The sequence below is a fragment of the Piliocolobus tephrosceles genome, chromosome 19 (genome assembly GCF_002776525.5).
Source record: "Piliocolobus tephrosceles isolate RC106 chromosome 19, ASM277652v3, whole genome shotgun sequence".
NCBI lineage: Eukaryota > Metazoa > Chordata > Mammalia > Primates > Cercopithecidae > Piliocolobus > Piliocolobus tephrosceles.
Genome location: NC_045452.1, coordinates 18,507,229 through 18,527,161, shown reverse-complemented (window position 1 = coordinate 18,527,161; position 19,933 = coordinate 18,507,229). Strand labels below are relative to the sequence as shown.

The following is a 19,933-nucleotide window of genomic DNA, read 5'->3' as shown; positions in this document are numbered from 1 at the left end:
TAGACCCCACCATTGACAATCTCAGTGCCCTGGAGATTCTTTTCAGGTTAGGGATGAGGAGAGGAACATTTCATTATGCTCAGGTTAGATATTTACTGTGTATTAATTAAATTCATTTGGTCATTCATGCTTCTCAAAACACATCCCTTGGATGGTCATCTCCAATCCAAGACAGACAACGTCAGAGATCTCTTAGCAAATCATGAAGGGCTGGGGCCTTTGCGACTCAATGTCACACCCCTGTGACATTTTGCATTGCAAACAATTTCAGGGGGTCCACCTTCCCCCGGCCCTAGATAGAGCACAGTTTACTTCTGACTGAGCTCATGTTACAGGTAGAAAGACTGAGAAAGAGAGAAGAAGGGACTTGTCTGAGAATATGCAGAACATCTCCTCCTACCAGGCACTAGAACCTTGCGCAAAAGTGCTGAGTCCGCTCCCAGCTCCAGGCCCATGGCTTTGAGCAGCAGGTTACTTAACATCTAATGTCTTCATGCTGTTTCCTCATCTGTACAAGAACAGCCATGTCTACCTGGCGAGGCTATAGTGAGAGATCATATAAGCATAGGAACAGGGCCCAGCCCCAGGCACAGAGAACAATTCTAGTTTCATTCTTTTCCTTGCTGTTTCTCTTCCTTTCCTGGCAGGATATGGAAGAAGGAAACATCGCTGCCATCTACAGTAGTCATGGAAGGCTTCATGGAAGAAGTGAGCTCTGCCTGGGCCTCAAATTTGGGTGCTGGAGGGAAGCAGGGGCCAAGAGTTATTAATAGGCTTGGCCTGATGGGCCCAGGGAGGCTGAATGTGATACAGACACCCAGCACCATGGTTGGGGAGTACCTGACACCGGAAGGGGAGGGGGCCGGGGGCTACGGGGAGTGCCACCTCCCAAAATAGCCAGAGCAGAAGCCTATATAGGTGGCCATCCCACCGCCAGGCTCACTTCCCGACGACCTCCCACCAGCCCAGCCTTTCAGGGCAGGCTTCAGCCCTCCACCCCCACCTGAGGTGAGTGGCAGCGACCGAGGTTGGAGGATAGAGGGATGCAGCAGGATGAGCCAGCTGGAAGGGACAGCTACATCTCCCCTGTCCCTACTGACCCGGGCCGGGGGGCGGGGGGTGGTGGGGGTGCTGGAGGCAGGGCAGCTGTGGAATATAGGGCTGAGAGTATGCATTCCTGCTTCTCCACACAGACTCCTGGTGTGGCCTGGGGCAAACTCCCCCCTCCCTCTGCCCCCTGAGGCTGGGCCTCAGATTCCCCAGCCCTAGAACAAGAGGGGTGGAGCCAGACATCTGTGGACTCTGGTGATGCCGTCAGAGGGAACCCAGAGGGCAGAGGAGGACTACCGAGGGCTGATGGGATGATCTCATGACATTGATGCTCCGGCTGGGAGGACTCAGCCCCGAAGGGGGTTTCAAGTTGATGAGAGAACTCAGTGGCAAGCAGAGAGGGAAGAAGGAGATGGAAGAAGAGTGGGCCCCTGTTGAGGCTCCAGCCTTTGCCACAGGGTCACTGCTTAGGGGCTCACCAGGAGCCAGTGTGGGGCTGAGATGTATGGCACCTGATAGAGCTGGGTCCCAGGCACCAGGGAGGACCACCCAGAGAGTCACTGAACTCCACATGAGTGAGCACAGGGGTGTGCTCTGCTCTGCTATTGCTTTGCCGTGTACCCTCAGACCACTCACGGATTCTCTGCGCCTCCGTTTCTCCACCGGTATAGCTGAAGGGTCTTTCAGCTGGGGAAATCCATCCTCCAGCTAGGAGTGAGCTGGAGTGAGCTGAGCCTGGGAGTTGAAATGATAGCGTAGGAGCCTGGCATGTCTGAGTCAGCAGCCCAGCTGGGGACAAGGTGCAGAGGTGACGGCAGTAGCAGCAGGGGCCAGGGCAGCTGAGGGATCCTGGGAAGTCCTGGACCAGAGAGGCATCGGGTCAGGAGCCGCAGTCTGGGTGCCGTGGAAGCCAGCTGGCGGGCTGTGGCCTGAAGGAGCTGACTCACAGGGAGGGGGCAGCTGGAGCCAGCAACGGTATCCTAAGGTTTTCAGGAAGGGCACCCATCCACGGCTAAGCTGCAGGAGACAAGTGTTGACAACGATGTCAGGGAACCTGAGCTACTGGGCAGCTGGACAGCTGCTCTCCCTGGGCCCCACCACCCAGGGCCACCACAGCCCCAGGCCCTGCCTACCTGCCCATACCTTAAGTTGCAGTCCCTTTACTACATGGGACCACTGACATCAACACATCACCGAGAGACAGAAGCCCAGAGAAGGTCACAACCCAAGGTCACACAGGGACTCAGCGCAGCCCAGGATCTAGAACCCAGGCCTCCTGACTCCCTGTCCAGTGCTCACACACTCTAGAAGCAGCTAGTTGCAACTTGAAACCTTGGGAACCGTGCGGAAGAACACAGCTGATCTCTGGCTGCATAAAGATAGACACTGTGACATTTTTCCAGAGGTGAAGTTCAGAGCCCCCACGCCTGCTTAGGTTGTCTAGAAAGTGTGGTCTGAAGGGGCTACCCTTCTTCCAAACACATACGGGGCTTTCTGGGAGGGACCTTAGCAATTCCAAGCAGCCTCCCCCACCCTACTCTGCCCAAAAAGGTTTATGGAAGCAGGGGGAGTCTGGTCCCATGATGCCGGGACCCAGGAGACCAGGAAAGCAAGTAGTTAGTAGAGATCTGAGAAGTGTTCTTTGAAAAATCAAGCCAACAAAAAAATAAAAATAAAGCAAATCAGGTTTTAGAATGTGCATCCCTGGCCAGATGTGGAATGGGGCACCCGAAGTGGGCGCCAGCAGCTACTGCTTGTCCCTGTCCCTGCCACCTCCTCCCTGCGTCCGGTGGGTCAGGTTTCACGACCTCAGCGCTCAGATTTTGCAGCATAAATTTGCGTCCAGGAAAGACCAGAGCAGAGGCTGAAGTAGGAGTGGAGAGAGAAAGGGAGCAGGGCCTAGGGGGTCCTGGGGTGCAGGCTGGCCGCTGAGGGTTCACGATCTTCCCTCACGCGGCAGGACATCCTCGGAGGTTCCCAGATCTGACACCCCGCACCTCCTGCGTGTCCTTGACAGCAGGTGGACTTTCCAGACCCGGCTGGTGACTCCAGTGCCCCCTAAATTCCAGAGGTGGCCCCCTTTCCCTCGTGCCCTGGCCGCAGCCCCTGGGATTCCGCGGACCCCTGGCCTGGCGGTGCAGGAGCGGTAGCAGGTCCGAGCGCCCTCTCGCCGGCGGCCGGCGCTGCTCAGCCCGGAGGCTGGACTGAGCCGCTCCCGCTGCGCTCAGAGTCCGGGCCCCTGGCGCCATGCCAGGCCCGGCGGGCGTGCGCCCGGCGCGCAGCACTGCAGCGCTGGTCATATGAGCAGAAATGATGAGAAAAGCACTTTTTAATCTTTTCGCACTTGCTCTGCCCGCTCAAACAGTTGCAGGATGTCGATGACAGACTTGCTCAACGCTGAGGACATCAAGAAGGCGGTGGGAGCCTTTAGCGGTGAGCAGCGCGCTCCCCTTCCATCCCTCTCTCCTCGTCCACCGCCTGCACCCCTGCACTCCGCGGGTTCGGCAGCCTGAGGGTCTTCCCCAGCGCGCTTCTGCCCACACTTCCCCCCGGGCGCCGGCGAGGTCGGGGCGGGGGCGTCCTTGGCAGTTCCCAAACTCTGTCCGGGCGAGACGTGGCGCAGGGAGCGGGCGGGGAAGCGGGCGCCCTGCCCAAGTTACAGAAACTTGAGGGTGCTGAAGGCCCGGTGGCTGGGAGGACTCAGGGTCCGGAACCAAGGGCGAAGACCAGGGTCGGAGGAGGGATCGCCAGGGTCCTTGTGCGAGCTCTCTGGACGTCCTCTTTAAGGCACGTGGAGAGGACTGCAGGGCGCATCCCCGTCTCCAAGCGACCCCTTTCCTGGACCCTCATTCTGGATAGGACTTTTCCCACCAGGCGGTAGCCGTTGTTGGCCCCCTGACTGCCCTAGTTCCTTTACTGAGATTCAGCAGCGGACCTGCGGGCGAGGTGACCTTCTGGAGCCGGCGCACAGCTCTGCCCAAGCCTGCACGGGGCACCTTCAGTGCCTCAAACCTCGGGCCTCCTTAGGCGGGCCGGGGAGGGGAACTGGCAGGCTCACCTCTCCCAGCTGCCCGGGACTTCACCGCTTAGCTGCCCGCCTTCCTGCTCCCCTGTCGTACAGATGGGAAAACCAGGGAACTGTCTTGGAGAGGACAACACAGTTGCCCAAGGTCACCGAACTGGGCAGAAGGGGTATTAGACCTGGGTTGCCCAGCCTACTGTCGGAGGTGGACACGGCAACTTTCCTTGCCTCTAGCCGTGTGCTGAGGGGAAGAGAACATGACTTTCACAGCCACCTCCTGCACACAGACACACACACACATACACACACATACACACACATATACACACACATACACACACACACACATATACATACACATGATACAGGATCTAACATTGTACCCTTCCCCAGGTGTTCTAAAAAAGGACCCCAAGATACACAAAATCGCAGGTAGAAAAGGACTCCCATTTCCTTTCTGCTTTGCACCCCCTCCCCTGGGCACAAGAACCTCTCTGGGAAGCCACCCTCCAAGGGTCCTGGGATAACCCTCTCCCTTCACCTCAAGCCCACCTGGGAAGAAACTTAACTGGGTATTTCTCGGGAGCCTCCCAACACCCCCTTCCCACTGCCTCCTAAATGGATTTCTAGGCAGAGCCAGGACTTCCGGGTCTGCCCCTCCTCCTCCCTCTCCTCCTCCCTCTGTGTGACCTTGAGGGAAACCTGACCTTTCTATGTCAATTTTCTGGTCACAGAGTTTTTGGCCAAGAAAGAAGGTCAACCCTCCTCCCCCTACTCCCAGGACCATGTTCATGCCCCCTTCAATTCCCCAGCCCACTCCCAACCAGCTGGTACCCAAAAGGCTTCCTGGACACGAGGTTCTCAGACGAACAAAAGCCTTTGGTTCTTAGGTGCTGCTCCCATCATCAGGAATGGGTGCAGTGGAGGCGGGGTGTGGGGGCAGGCTTGAGAGCCGGGGTGGTCTGGGTGTGAGCACACCTCTTCCACTCCCAGCCTTGTGACCTTGGACAGGGCATCCTCCCTTGCCCGGGCTCCCTCAGTCCTCCGATGGAGGTGGGTACCTCTCATTCCCCACAACTGGCATGCGGGAATCCATCAACAAATGCTTTGACGTCCTCCATTCTCCCACGCTTCCCTACCAGCCTTTCTGGTCCTTATTTGACCCTGCTCTTCCCCCCACAGCCATTGACTCCTTCGACCACAAAAAGTTCTTCCAAATGGTCGGCCTGAAGAAAAAGAGTGCGGATGATGTGAAGAAGGTGTTTCATATCCTGGACAAGGACAAAAGTGGCTTCATCGAGGAGGATGAGCTGGGGTAAGCGGAGGCCTGCAGGGGCTGCCCAGCCCACGGCTGTGCGAGAGGGAGTGGGGGCTGGGACTCTAGCTTCCAAGTGTCCATCAGACCTGCCTTTCACTCTGTCTGCTTCACAGAAAGTAACGGTGCGTGAAGGCAGTGCTCGGACCCAGGGCACCAGGGGAGAAGGCTTCCCGGCACTATTGCTTTGGAAGAGTAAAACCCTCAGCTGAAAGTGGAACTAACTAGGTTAAGTGATAGCCACTTAATATTGCTAATGGAATGATGCTACTTAATAATTTAATACAAATGAAGAGGCAGTTTTTGTGGCTGCCTAGCACCACAGGCAGGGCAGAAAGCATTCACTTGAGTATTTCATTGATTTTCATTTGTCTGACAATTACCACCTTCCTGCAGCCCCCAGCCCTCTGGTACTAGTGTGGCTGGTGCATTTTCTGGGCAAGCCAGGGATGCAGAACCAGCTCTGGGGGTCCAGGGGTCCTTGGAGAAAAGCAGAGAAGGAGAAGGCTGTGACTAGGAAAATGTTTGCCTCCATCTGCAAAACCATCTCCTGCCGTAATCCCCTCGGCCACCCGGCCATGTCTACTGACTCAGGTTGCCTCATGTCACCTTCTGGCCAAGAAAGCCTTGAGTTTTGTCACAAAGAGAAGGACGGGGGGTGGGTGTAGGGAGAGGCCTTTCAAGTAGGGACTTCCCCAACCATCCTGTCTCCCCGCTAAACCATCTCACAAGGGTACCTTCTGAATGTAAGTGGCTAGAACCTTCATATTCTACCCACTTACATCCAACATGCATGTACACTTCTGCACACACACACACACACACAAACACACACACACACATTCACAGAGGCTGACTTCCCCCGTCCTCCAGGCATCACCTTCACTGGGAAACCTCCCCGCTCCTCCCCTCGCCCCAGGCGGGCAGATACAGCTTCTGAGCGCCCTCCTCCACTTCCACCGTCATTGTGCCCATCACACCATGTGGTCTCTGTTGGAGTCTATGACCTCCTTATTTCTTTCAGTGCCTTCCGAAGATCACCACTGTGCCCACTTTCCAGCATATGCCTGACACAGAAATGACACTTAGTGGATACTTGTTGGATAAATTAACCAGTGTCGGTGCCCTCCCTGAAGTGGGATCAGCCCTTCGCTGAGGACAGCCTGTCCTTTCCTGAATACTCATCCACGAAAGCACAGCCACCGAGCAGGCTACCTGGCACAGAGCATCTGTGTGCGTGACTGCTGCTTGCTGCCTGTCCCAGCCACCCCTTTCCCCACGCAGACACCAGACCACCCTCCATCCAGCGTCCTGCAAGGAGACCTCGGCCTGACTCCCTCACTGCCTTTCTCCCTTTTCTCCTCCAGATTCATCCTAAAAGGCTTCTCCCCAGATGCCAGAGACCTGTCTGCTAAAGAAACCAAGACGCTGATGGCTGCCGGAGACAAAGATGGGGACGGCAAAATTGGGGTTGACGGTGGGTAGCGGTGACCTGGGGTCTGGGCATATTGTGGATCTTGGGGTGTTGGATGCAAAAAGTTTGAAGTTATGTCTGTCACAAGGAAGGGATGATATAGGGCCCCTCACTCCCCCAGATTAGAAGATAAAAACTGTCCATTAGGTCTGAGAGCTCTGCCACATACTCCAGACAAAGGAAAACTGGTGTATTTTCCTAATTTGAAAACCTAAAAGGAGTAGATTCTGTTTTTCCTGCTAGGTAGGGGATCCAGGAGGATTTGAGATTTTTTTTTTTTTTTTTTCCTGAACTCAGCCTGCACGTTTGCATGAATACTGATCCAAGCTCTGCCCAAACTGGCTGTGTGACCTTGGGCAGTGTCTCTCAATCACTGGGCCTCTGTCTCCCATCTGTAATCCAAGGAAATGAGGCCGACTAATCCCCAAGGATCCTCTGCCTCTCACATTCTCAGATTCCAGGGATGGAAATTCCTATCTCCTCTCCTCCTCATCATCTTGTCCTGGTGTCCTGTAACCCCAAGTCTCAAAACCTGTTTGGGTTTTACTCAAATGTACTATTCTAGCCTTGCAGCAGAGCCGGGAAAAACAGTAAGCCAGAAATCAGTGGGGAATTCGGACGGGGAATACCTGGTCCTGCCTTGCTTTGCAAGCTTCGATGTTAGCACAGATGAGAGACCAGTGGCTCACCGTCCACTCCTTTCTCCATTTGGCTCCATGTGGCATTCATACAGCGCACCCACATTGCCGTCTCTCTTAGCATCATGATTTCCTCAGGAATTATCTCCAGTTTGCAGGTGGGCAAATGGACTTTGAAGGTGCTTAGCCTAGTTCAAAGAGCTAGGACACAGTGGCGGGACAGGGATTTAGAACCAGGCCTGAATGAGTGTTTGCAGCATGCTAGGCTGCTATTTGCTCCCATAATGGGCTTTTCTGCTGATCTCAGAGAAAACTGTGTGTAGGTTTTTGGCCTCTGGGCCCCAGGCTATCTCGGTTCAAATCCCAGCCCTACTGCTTTCGAGCTGTGTGACTGTGCGCAATTAGATAACTACTCTGGGCCTCTGTTTTCTCATCTCTGAACTGAACATAATGATAATTCCTATAGGGGGATTACAACGGTTAGATGTGTTAATATGTAAAGTGCCTAGAGTAAATGCTATATAAGCATTTATTAGCTAATTTATTTAAAACTAGGGACTGTGCATTCATCCTTCTAGCCCCAGTATCTAGCCAATACCCCACACAAAGCAGGTTCTTCCTAAACATCCACTGCCTGAGTATAAAACCCAGACCCCCATGCTCTCCTCCCTCTCTGCTCCTTGCCAGCTGTGACCTTGAACACATCACCTGTGCACACCTACGTTCCCTTGCCCGGCAAATGGTGTGCATGAGCTTCTCCTAAGACCTGTTTGGACTCGTTGTGAAAATTAAGTTTCTGTGAATACAAAATTGCTTTGGGAAAGGTACAAGGAACATGAAAGTAGGTGTATGCTTATTGCTTATGAGCTAGCGGGTTTTTTTGTTGTTGTTTGTTTCTTTTTTGTTTGTTTGTTTCCTGCCAGTAACAAGAATTGAGAATCTCTGTCAAAGTCAAATGCAGGGGGTCCCCTGGCCGTCTGATGCCAGCTGCCCTTCTTGTGGCTGGGAGGGAGGGAGGTGGTTTTAAAGGAGTGGGGGAGAGGGTATTGGAAAGGCATCATTGGCTTGGCTGCTCCTCGGGCTTCTGGTGCTTGGCAGATCCTCCCTCACACCCCCATCCCCACAAGTCTGCTTATCAGACAGCTCCACCCCAAGGCTTGGCTCCCACCTCAACCCTGACCCAGGCCTCCAGACCTGCCTTCCATTTTTATTTGCAGCCAATATGCCATAGCTCAGAAGCCCTGGGCCAGGTCTTCATGGCTGACTGCTCACAGACAACCTACATGATGAAGAAAAACCAAGCCAGACCTGGCCCAGTTCCTGCTTCCCTCCCTCCCTCCCTGCCACACTCAGATCTTAAAGCATCAACTAAACTCTTCTAACAGATCCAGCAGATGTTGACTGAGTAGCAACTCTGTGCCTGGCAATGGAAGAGGTAAAAATAATTCAAGCCCATTTCCTAACTGGGTGCCCCTGAGCAACTGCTCCTTAGCCCTGAGCCCCAGCTTCCTCATCTGTAAACTAGGCATTATAACGTGAGAATGTGGCCTGTAGTGCCCAGCACATAGCAAATGCTCAATAAACGGCAACTCCAATGCCTTATTTATTTATTTATTTAGAGACAGTCTTTGTTGCCCAGGCTGGAGTGCAATGGTATAATCTCAGCTTCCTGCAACCTCCGCCTCCTGGGTTTAAGCAATTCTCCTGCCTCAGCCTCCCAAGTAGCCGGGATTGTAGACACGCACCACCATGCCCAGCTAATTTTTGTATTTTTAGTGGAGATGGGGTTTCACCATGTTGGCCAGGCTGGTCTCGAACTCCTGGCCTCAAGTCATCTGCCCACCTCAGCCTCCCAAAGTGCTGGGGTTACAAGCATAAGCCACCCACCTGGCCATACAATGTCATTTTTATTGTCTGCACATTGCTTGCAGCTGTACACATATACACAAACAAGTGATAGTGCCAGGCAGAGGCAGAGGTGCAGGCATCAGGCATTTTGTGCCGACTCGGAGGCTATGCTGCAGGCTGTAGGGGACAGAGGGAGTGGGGTCCAGGCAAGGCATTGGCATCAGCTGGAAACTGTGGGGTATGTTCAGAAAGGGGCAAGAAGATTGCTTTGCCAAGAATGGGAGGAAAGACTTATTAGCTGGGCATGTCATGTGTGTCCAGCCCAGTGCTGGATTTGCTTACCTCATTTGACCTTGGGATGACAGAGGACATAAGTGCAGATGTAGAAAGGGCAGCCCAGGGAGTGAGTGCAAGGTCATGCTGCCAGCAAGTGCCAGGGCCAGGATTCAAACCCAAAAGCGTGGTCCAGGCCCACCTGTGCAGCCTCCATTGAGCTCATAGGCAAGATGTAAAATAGACAATGAGCACAGGCCACCCTGAGGCACTAGGGCCCCACACCTCATGCTTTTGAGGTGGGAAGATGCAGACGCCCCCTTCCTCACTCCCAACCCCCTAACGCAGGAAGGGTGGGTGCAATGATGCCCAATAGGTGGTGAGATGGGAAGCAGAGCCTTTTTGGGGCCCAGGACATTCTGTTTCAGATACTCTGCTTTGCTGTCACTCTCTCTTAAGGCCAGAGGGCCCAAGCCCCACCTATAGCTGGAAGATGCCTTCAACTCCTGGTAGGATCTGGGGCATGTCCCAGAGAGCCCTTCTGACCATAAAGTGCCTCATCTTTAAAACCATGAGGCAAGCCGGGCGTGGTGGCTCACACTTGTAATCCCAGCACTTTGGGAGGCCAAGGCAGGTGGATCACAAGGTCAGGAGTTCGAGACCAGCCTGACCAACATGGCAAAACCCTGTCTGTACTAAAAATAAAAAAATTAGCCGGGTGTGGTGGCACATGCCTGTAATCCCAGCTACTCAGGAGGCTGAGGCAGCAGAATCACTTGAACCTGGGAGGTGGAGGTTGCAGGGAGCCGAGGTCACACCATTGCACTCCAGCCTGGGCAACAGAGCAAGACTCCGTCAAAACAAAACAAACAAACAAACAAAAAAAAAAACCATGGGGCGCATAACTAGCCAATTACTGGGGTACATTCCAGCCCTGGGATTTCACAGATGTCCCAGTGGATAAACGTCTACACAGAGGACCACTTCAGTATTTTGGCTCAGCTGCGTGACCTTGAATGACGATGGCAATAGCATCTAACTTCATAGAGTACTCAATACATGCCAGGCACTGTGCTTAGCATTTCCCCCATTTAATCTTCCTAGCTATCTCTGAAATGAATACTACTATGATTCCCATTTTATAGATAGGAACACTGAGGCTCAGAGAGACTAAGGGCTTGCATAAACCCTTTAGGCTAGGAAGAGAAAAGATCAAGGTCTGAAGTCAGGTCTGTTGAGCTCCAAAGCACATGACCTGTGCTGCCTGCTTCATTCATTCATTCATTCATAGTTTAGTTTACGATAAGATGATTTTATTGATTGAGTTATTGCCTATTTCTTTCTCCTCCACTAGGATGTCAGATCTGCTGAACAGGAACTTTGTTTTGTTCAGTTCTAATCCCAGCACCTAGCACAGGGCCTGGCCCATAGTGAGAGAACAAGAAAAGTGTATTGGTTGAATGAATGAATGAATGAATTAAACACGTGCTCAGCTCTGGGCAGCACTGTGCAGTGATGAGGATGCACAACTGCTGTATGTAGGGGGAGATGATCTGCAAGCTGAGGTTGGGGATCTGTGAGGACTTGTCTGTAGCAGGTGCTGGGAGAGCCCCAAACCAGGGACTGTCTCTCTTCCCTGCTCTGTTCGTCCTTCTGAAGGTGAGTGATATTTACCAGGTTCTTGAAGATCCTGTATTGAAGGGAGGGGGTAGGAAGACAAAGTTCTAATAATAACCCTTTGCATTCCTGTCTCTGAGGCAACTACTTCCAGGAAACTCAAAGGCTTTTATAGATGTGGTTGATTGATTCTCAAAGGCCACCCTAAAAGGCTGGCGCAGGGCTGATATGGGGAGGGGCTTAAGGCTGAAAAGGAAAGAGAAGCTAGAAAAAGGGGTGAAGGGTGCCAAAAAAAAATCTTTGTTAAAGCACCTGCAGTTGCAAAGCCCAGGCATAAAAAGCAGACAAAGCAGACTATGTGACAGGTGCCTTTTCAAATACTTCACCTTCACAACGGGTCTCCAGCTGGGAGTCGGTGTCAGCATCACCTGGAGGGCCTTTGGCAACACAGATGGCTGTGCCAGACCCAGGAGTTTCGGATTTCTTAGGTGGAGCCCACACTTTTGCATTTCTAACAAGTTAGCAGATGGTGCTAATGATCTGGCGAACTACACTTAGAGGACCACTGCCTTACAATAATCCTAGAAAGTAGATGCCATCACTATCCCCATTTTGCAAGTGAAGAAGCTGAGGCATCGCGAGAAGTGACATGCCCAGGGTCTCTCTGTAGCAGAGCTAGGACTGAGGCACAGTGGTCCAGCCAGGACCCTCTGCCATCCTGCCTCACATGGGCATGTGTCCCCAGCCTGGGCCTTCCAAACTCAATGCCTGCCCCCACAGAATGGGCCGACCAACAGGAATCGAGGTTAGCATCCGTTCCCACTTCCTGTGTGCCGAGTGCTGCACACAGGCCTTACCTCTTTTAACTCATTCAAACCTCCCAACAGCTCTACAAGATATCTTTATTACTGATACATACAAGGAAACTGAGGCCCAGGGAAGCAGAGCGACTTGCTGTGAAGCCTCGGGGCCCTCTTCAAACCTTGACTCCTAATATCTTGCCTCAGAGAAGATCCGCACACCCCACGCGCACACGTGCCTGCACGCAGTCCTGGTTACATTCTTCCCGAAACCCATTCCCGGTGATGGATCCACTGCCCTCTGCTTTAAGCATGTCTAGACTCAAGAGTCTGGGGTTTGCATTTTGCTTCTGTTGCTGAAACGTAGTCATCATTATTGTCTAACCTTGCAGAGCCCCCCACCCCCACCCACTCCCGTGCCTGAAGGAATTTGCCTTTTCTGCTTCCCTCTGGCAAAATCTGTTCTCTTTTATCTTTAAGTAGCCTATTTACTGTGAGAGGCAGAGCGATAGCGTAAGGCCTTGGGCTGTGGTGGAGCCCCTGAGTCAGGCAGAAATTAGAAAGCCATATGCTGGGCATCAGCCGTGGGAATGGCTGTATCTTTTCCTCTTTTAGGACATCCATTCCCACACCTGGAAAGTGGGGAGAAAAATACTCACCTCACAGGGTTGTTGCTCAAATGAAGGGAATGTTCTGGAAATGATTCCTTTCCTCTTATTTTATGGGAATGCTTTGCTTGTAACCCACCTAAAACCTTTGGAAAGTGGTGGAATCTCAATCCTCAACAGAAATGAAATGGAGTCTAAAGCAGGAGAAAAGTGAGAGAGGGATAGAAGGAGAATTTGCCGATCTCCCTGTCATTCTAGCCCTCCGGCCTCTATGGGGATTTGATTTCTAAGTAGGACAAGATGCTCATATCAAGGCCAGCCCAGGGTTTTGAGGGCAGAGCCCTAAGGTGCACTATGCTTTGTCCCATCTCATTGCACCCTGGTACCAGCTCAGTGAGGTCTAGGGGACACTGTGATCCCCACTGAGAGACGTGAAAACCAAGGCCCCGTAGACAGTAAGTGCCAAAGTTACATAGCAAGTCCTTGGCCCAATGGGACCCGGGTCTCCTGACTCCACCACTCCCTCCCCTAAGCTGAGCTGAGACGTTTTAGTTATAAATGGTTTCTGTGCTTAGCAAGCTGCTCCTTTTATTCCCGTGTGGACTTTCCCTAGCTCTGGCCTTATGCTGCACTAGAAAAGATTTAGCAAGGGGAGAGGAAGCAGTCTTCCTTACATAACTGGCCTTCTGTGAAAGGGAGCAGCTGCTTGGTGGAAAAAGACATTGCCCTCCATGCATCCCTCTCCTGCCTCTGGGGGTTGCAGCTTGAGTTAGAATGCGAGGCCATTTAACTCCAACCTTTGAGGAAGAGACGTACCCTGACCCCAGCCACGCCTGTTAGAATCTTTCTAGCTGAGTGACACTCAGCCTCAGTTTCTCTGTAAATAAAATGAAGATAAGAGAGCCGACGAGGATGAGGTGGAGTAACACGCCGCGCGGTGCCTGGCACAGAGTGAGCTGCAGAACTGTTGATGCGGCCTCCTTGTGGCTGCCTGGCTTGACCCGGAGTGACTCTGCCTCCCAGTTCTCCGGGATGGGAAGGTGATCCCTGTTTGAGATACCAATTTATAAGAAACCGAGCCCGGGAGCTATTTAGAGGCGAGGTGATAAACCAGGAGGCCGGCTCCTTCATCCCGGTCATCACGGTCATCACGACAGAGGGAGGGAAAGAGCCTTCCAGCCGCTGACTCAATGGCCGGCTCAGTTTTGCTTTGGGCCATCAGTGTGTGCTGATCTCACCTGTCAATAGCTTCTAAATTTGTCCAATCCCCACAGCCTTGGACTAGGGCAGACCTAATTAGGCTAATTTCGGTTTCCTAAGGGAAAGAAAAGAACAGAATCCTCCAGTCCTCTGATCCTCCCTCTGCTGCCTCCCTCCCACCCCCGTCCCTACGGTCTACCTCCTTCGTCTCTTTCTGATTGGACAATGACGACATCTGCGAGCTGGCCCCGGAGGGGGTTGGGCGAGGTTTTAGCCTGCAAAGGTACTGCGGTACTTGCACGTCTTAGAAGAGAATGATGATCCTGGATGCCTCCAATGGAAGACTGTCTCTTCTACCTGTCAACATTAAGAGTTGATTTAGTCGCATTCCCACTGTGTGCCAGGCACTGTGCTGGGCACTCCTTCTCCATTATCTCCTGGAGCCCTTACCATAACCCTATAAGGAGATAGTCCCAGTATCCCCATTTTATAGATGAGGAAACTGAGGATCAGGAACTAAGTTGCCATGGATGGGTGTGCCGGAGGTGGGATGCTATCCATCTCACTGATGGGATAGATGGATTGGAAACTTGTACCAGGTCAGCTGGTTGCTCTTTAGGTTTTCCGTGCCCTCTGTTTATATCTTCCTTGCCCTGCTTAGTTTCAGGACTTTCGTGGTTAATGTTATGTCAAAGCTCCAACCTGTGTCGGTTGTGCTGGGGAGATCCACACAGGAGGTGGAACTAACACTTAGAAGTTACTATGTGCCAGTTGTGTTACCCCATCTGGTCTTTCTAATAGCTATCTAAACAGGCATTATTATACCCACTTTACAAATGAGAAAACTGAGCTTTGGAGAGCTAAAGTAGTGACTGATGGCCACCTAGCCAGGTAGTGATGGAACAAGATTCAGACGTAGGTCCAGGGTTGCTGGACGGTTGTAGGTAGGTGCCAGGGTGGAGGCAGGAAATGCAGGGATCATAGAGACAAACAATGGCAACATGAACAGCAATGATGCTGACAATTACCAGTTACAGTACCATTTAGCGCCTCCTGCTTCTGCCGGGCAGTAGCCAAGCATTTATAGGTTTGGTTTCAAAGTGGCTTGAGGTATAGAAACACTTTGGTTGCAACATCACCGGATACCGAGAGCTTGCTGTGCATCAGGTCTGTGACCAAGAGCTTTAGTGCTGGCTCCTCTGAACAACTTAAGGAAGTAGGTACTATCATGAGCTCCATTTGACAGGTGAGGCGAAGCATCTAGTTGAAGGCCACAGGAACAAGAAATGGGAGCTGGGTGTTACCCCCAGCTTGCTTGCTCCAAACACCATGTGACAGCCGGAAAGGCGTCTTCTAGACCCGACACTCACTCATAAGAAAACCAGGACCAGGGAGGATAAGGTGTGTTGTCCAAGGACAGCAGCAGATGGCAGCGCCAAGACTAGAACCTGATCGTTCAAAGCTGCATTCGCCATCCTGGGATCCTACCTACTGCCAGTTCAGCTGACCTAGAGTTTACAGGATCTTTGTGGGTTTTTTTTTTTTTTGAGACAGAGTCTCGCTGTGTCACCCAGGCTGGAGTGCGGTGGTGTGATCTCAGCTCACTGCAATCTCCATCTTCACGCCATTCTCCTGCCTCAGCCTCCTGAGTACCTGGGATTACAGGTGCGTGCCACAGTGCCTGGCTAACTTTTGTATTTTTAGTAGAGATGGAGTTTCACCATGTTGGTCAGGCTGGTCTCGAACTCCTGACCTTGTGATCTGCCCACCTCGGACTCCCAAAGTGCTGGGATTACAGGCATGAGCCAACGCACCCAGCCAGTTATTTGTTTTTCTTTAAGGAGAGACCTGGGCATTTTAGAGGAAGGGTTTGGCTAGGAGACCTGTTAGTTAATTGACTGGCTCCTAAGATCAGCCCTGAGGCAGACATGAAAGGCACGGAAGAGGTGGCTCCTGCCCTCAATTTATCTACAAAGTTGCCTGTTGAAGGTTCTGAGGGGATAAAATTAGAATTCCGTGTTCTCTGCTGAAGGCCAGCACATGTGGCTATTGTGATGTCCTGGCTGCTTCAGAATAGATTGCAAGGTGGGCAGAGGGGCTGATTTAAGAGGCTTTCAAAAACCCCACAGCTCCAAAGTACCTCCCAAAGTCTGACTCCAAAATGCCTGGCTTTCCATCACTGGAGAGTCCCTCATTGGTGTCCCCGGGCCACAGTCACACCAGCTGCACCAAATCCCATCTAGTGTGAAGGTGATCAACGGGCTCTTTACCGATAAGCAGCCTGACAGCCCATAATTTCTAGAGTGAGGATGAAGGGATCAGTGCAGTCTGGAGCACAGAGAAGACCAGCTTCCCCTCTTGACAATCTCTCCACGAGCAGGCGATGGCAGACAGGCTCATGCATCCTTTATCCCAGGACAGAGAAACTCAGTGTCCCCAAACAGGGAATGCCAGTGCTGGTTGAAATGACAGGTTTAAGTTGGAGAGGGCTCATGCTTCTGCCTGAGCCGGGACGCTAGCCCTCTCAGAAGTAGCCTCTCCACATTCGTGTAGGGGGTTCCTGAGGCCAGAGGCCAAGTCCTGGCTCTGGCTCTTGTTTTCCACATGACCCTGACACCTCACCTTCCCAGCCTCCATTTCCCCATCTATAAAATTAGAATCCTCCCAGACTGTCGTGTGAATTATGTGAAGTAAGTCAGAGCTTGTTGAACCTTAAGAAGGACTCATGAGCCATCTCATCCATCCATTCATCCGTCCATCCTTCCTCCATCTATCCATCCATTCATCCTTCTCTCCCTCCCTCCATCCATCCACCAACTCCTCATCCATCCATCCATCCATCCCTCCCTCCATCTGTCTACTCCTCCATCCATCCCTCCCTCCATCTGTCCATCCATCCCTCCATCCATCCACCCAGTGCTTATTTACGAGCACCTACTGTGTGCCAGGAACACTGTGGCTGCCAGGAGAGCAGTGAATGAGAGAGAGGCTCCCCTGCCCTCCAGAGTTTGTATTCTAGTAGGGGGAGACCAACAAAAATAAGTGCATAAATAAGATCATTTCAGAGAGTGCCAAGGACTATGAAGTAAATAAAAAAGGACTAATGAGATGGGGTGGTGATATTTGAGCTGGGACATGCGTCACTCTATACCTAGGTCAAAGTAGGTGAGAAACTACTGGGATGAAGAAGGAAGCCTAAAAGCATTTCTAGCTTGAATCATGTCTGCTGTGTGACCACAGTCAAGCTGCTTAACTTTCGAGCCTCAGTTTGTTTCCCGATCTGTAAAATACAGGCAAAGGTGTGTCTCTCATGGAGTAGTCATGAGGATTCAGTGAGCTAATATATGCAAAATGCTTCCCACATTGGCCTTCAATAAATGTTAGTTTCTAGCTATAATTAATAAAAGTACTACTAATAAAAGACATCTCAAAAGAACCACCTGCCCCACCAAGGTCCTGGAAGATCACAGACTCCCGGCTGAGAAAGCAAGCACTTTCACACCTGCCCCGTGGGAGGGATTCTGTACAAGTGTTTATTGTTTTTGTATTTATTTGATACTGCGTCCTTGGCACTGCTGTTACCACTCGGCCAGAGAGCCTGGGGATTTCAAGACCAGCTGGTGGACCCTCACTCTCGGTCCCGCTCTGCATCCCCCATATCCAGGTCACCCACCTTTCCTATCCTAGGACACCCTAGGGACAGGAGAGCATGGTGTCTATTTCCTAAGTCAAACCTCAGAAAGGTGAGGCACCCAGCTATATTATGTATCCCTTCATCTGGCCAGGGGCAGTGCCAGGTTATTTATTTATTTATTTATTTATTTATTTATTTATTTATTGAGACAGAGTCTCACTCTGTCACCAGGTTGGAGTGCAGTGGCGCAGTCTCGGCTCACTGCAACCTCCACCTCCTGGGTTCAAGCGATTCTCCTTCCTCAGCCTCCCAAGTAGCTGGGACTACAGGCACACGCCACCACGTCCAGCTAATTTTTGTATTTTTAGTAGAGACAGGGTTTCACCATGTTGGCCAGGATGGTCTCAATCTCTTGACCTCGTGATCCACCTGCCTCGGCCTCCCAAAGTGTTGGGATTACAGGGGTGAGCTACCGTGTCCAGCCCAGTGCCAGGTTATTTCTACAATACAGCATGTGTTGATTTGGTGTTTTGTGTGTGTGTGTTTTCACTTTTTTTATTTTGAAGTAATTGTGGATATACAGAAGAATTGCAATGATAGTACAGAGAGTCCTGTACACCCTTCACCCAGCTCCCCCGATGTTAATATTTTACATAACCACAGTACAATGATGCAAACTAAGAAACCTAAGAAACTGCATAGGTGGGGTTTTACATTTGTATTCCATACAAAGTCCAGGAAGGACGCAGCTCACCTCAAATGAGTCCCAGATACTTTTTGTGGCCTTTTTGAAGCCATTTCATGACCAGCTTTTTATTTGTCTTTCCCAAGGAATTATTACTGGCCCCTCTCTTCACTCCACTGACAGATGAGGAAACCAAAACCCAGAGAGATACATTTTCCAGCAAATAGGGCCAGACTAGGCCTGGAAGCCCTAACTTTCAATCCCCAGCCTGTGCTCTCCCCACATCACAATATTGCATTTTATTTTTTCTTTCTTTCTTCTTTCTTTTTTTGTTGTTGTTTTGTTTTGTTTTGTTTTGAGACGGAGTCTCATTCTGTTGCCCAGGGTGAAGTGCAGTGGCACAATCTCAGCTTACTGCAACCTCCGCCTTCTGGGTTCAAGCAATTCTCCTGCCTCAGCCTTTGGAGTAGCTGGGATTACAGGCACCCACCACCACACCCAGCTAATTTTTGCATTTTTAGTAGATACAGGGTTTTACCATGTTGGCCAGGCTGGTCTCAAACTCCTGACCTCAAGTGATTCACCTGCCTCAGTCTCTCAAAGTGCTGGGATTACAGGCGTGAGCCACTGTGCCCAGCCAAGACAACACTGCATTTTCTAGGGTGATAGGAACTTGCCTGACACCTCACACTCTCCACCAGGCTGTGATATGGCATCCCAGAGACATGTAGTGGCATATGGCAGCAAACTCCTTGTCCTCTCTCATCTGCTGGGGAGAAAAACAGCAGAGAAGTCCAGAAATATTACTGGACCCTGAGCCTCAGTTTCTTCATCTGTAGAATAGGAACAATAACAAAATGCACCAGATAGGATTATTGTCAGAGTCAAATGAGACAGTGCATATAAAGTGTTTCGAATAGTGCCTGGCATATGATAAGCATTCAGAAAACTATTATTATTAATACTATTGTTATTATTGTAGTTATTATTATTGATTTTGCATGTGGCATGACATGGTGAAGCAAAAGATATGGTAGGCCCATCATGTTCCACCTCACTTCACTCATCTGCCCACTCATTCATTCATTTATTCATTCATTCATTTTTACGTGCACACTCTGGGGCTCCCGCAGCAGAAGCAAGAACCCAGAGAAAGCACCGCCCAGGGCCCTGCAGTCAGGTGTGGACAGTCTCTCTTGCATTCCAGCCTCTGACTCACTTTCCTTTGTCATTTTCTTCTGCAGAATTCTCCACTCTGGTGGCTGAAAGCTAAGAAGCACTGACCGCCCCAGGTCTTCCACCTCTCTGCCCTGAACACTCCATCTCAGCCCCTCTTGCCACCCTCCTGCGTTTCTGTTCAGTTTGTTTGTGTTATTTTTTACTCCACCCATCCCCTGTGGCCCTCTAATGACACCATTCTTCTGGAAAATGCTGGAGAAGCAATAAAGGTTGTACCAGTCAGACTCTGCTTGCTGAGGAAGGCCCAGGCCTAGTCAGGCATTGGCTTTCCAGATGCATCTGGGCAGAGGCTGGGGACCAGATTTCAACAGTTAGAAAAGATGTGATAGGAGAGAATGGAAGGGAACAGCCTCTGTTTTGCACTAGGTACTAAGCATGGCACTCTACAGAGGTTACCCACTTACTCCCTAACACCACCCCATAAGGTAGGTGATGAAACTCCCATTCTCTAAAAAACTAAGTCTCAGAGAGGGGAAGTGATGTGCCTAAGCCCACAAACATAGGATTTGTTAGTGTTGGGGTTTGAATGC

The 19,933-nt window shown here is 51.3% G+C and overlaps 1 protein-coding gene across 2 annotated transcripts; it reads left to right on the top strand.

Moving 5' to 3' along the window:
- The first annotated feature begins 947 nt into the window (after positions 1–947).
- On the top strand, positions 948–19,627 carry PVALB (parvalbumin). Of its 2 annotated transcripts, none has more exons than XM_023222220.2 (5): positions 948–1,008; positions 3,416–3,483; positions 5,255–5,387; positions 6,755–6,864; positions 19,409–19,627. In XM_023222220.2, the coding sequence occupies exons 2-5, from the start codon at positions 3,423–3,425 to the stop codon at positions 19,435–19,437; spliced, it is 333 nt and encodes a 110-aa protein (XP_023077988.1). In that variant the 5' UTR covers positions 948–1,008; positions 3,416–3,422; the 3' UTR covers positions 19,438–19,627. The 2 variants fall into 2 exon arrangements, with proteins under 2 accessions (XP_023077988.1, XP_031790485.1); XM_031934625.1 differs by lacking the exon at positions 948–1,008 and adding an exon at positions 2,912–3,070.
- The last annotated feature ends 306 nt before the right edge of the window (positions 19,628–19,933 follow it).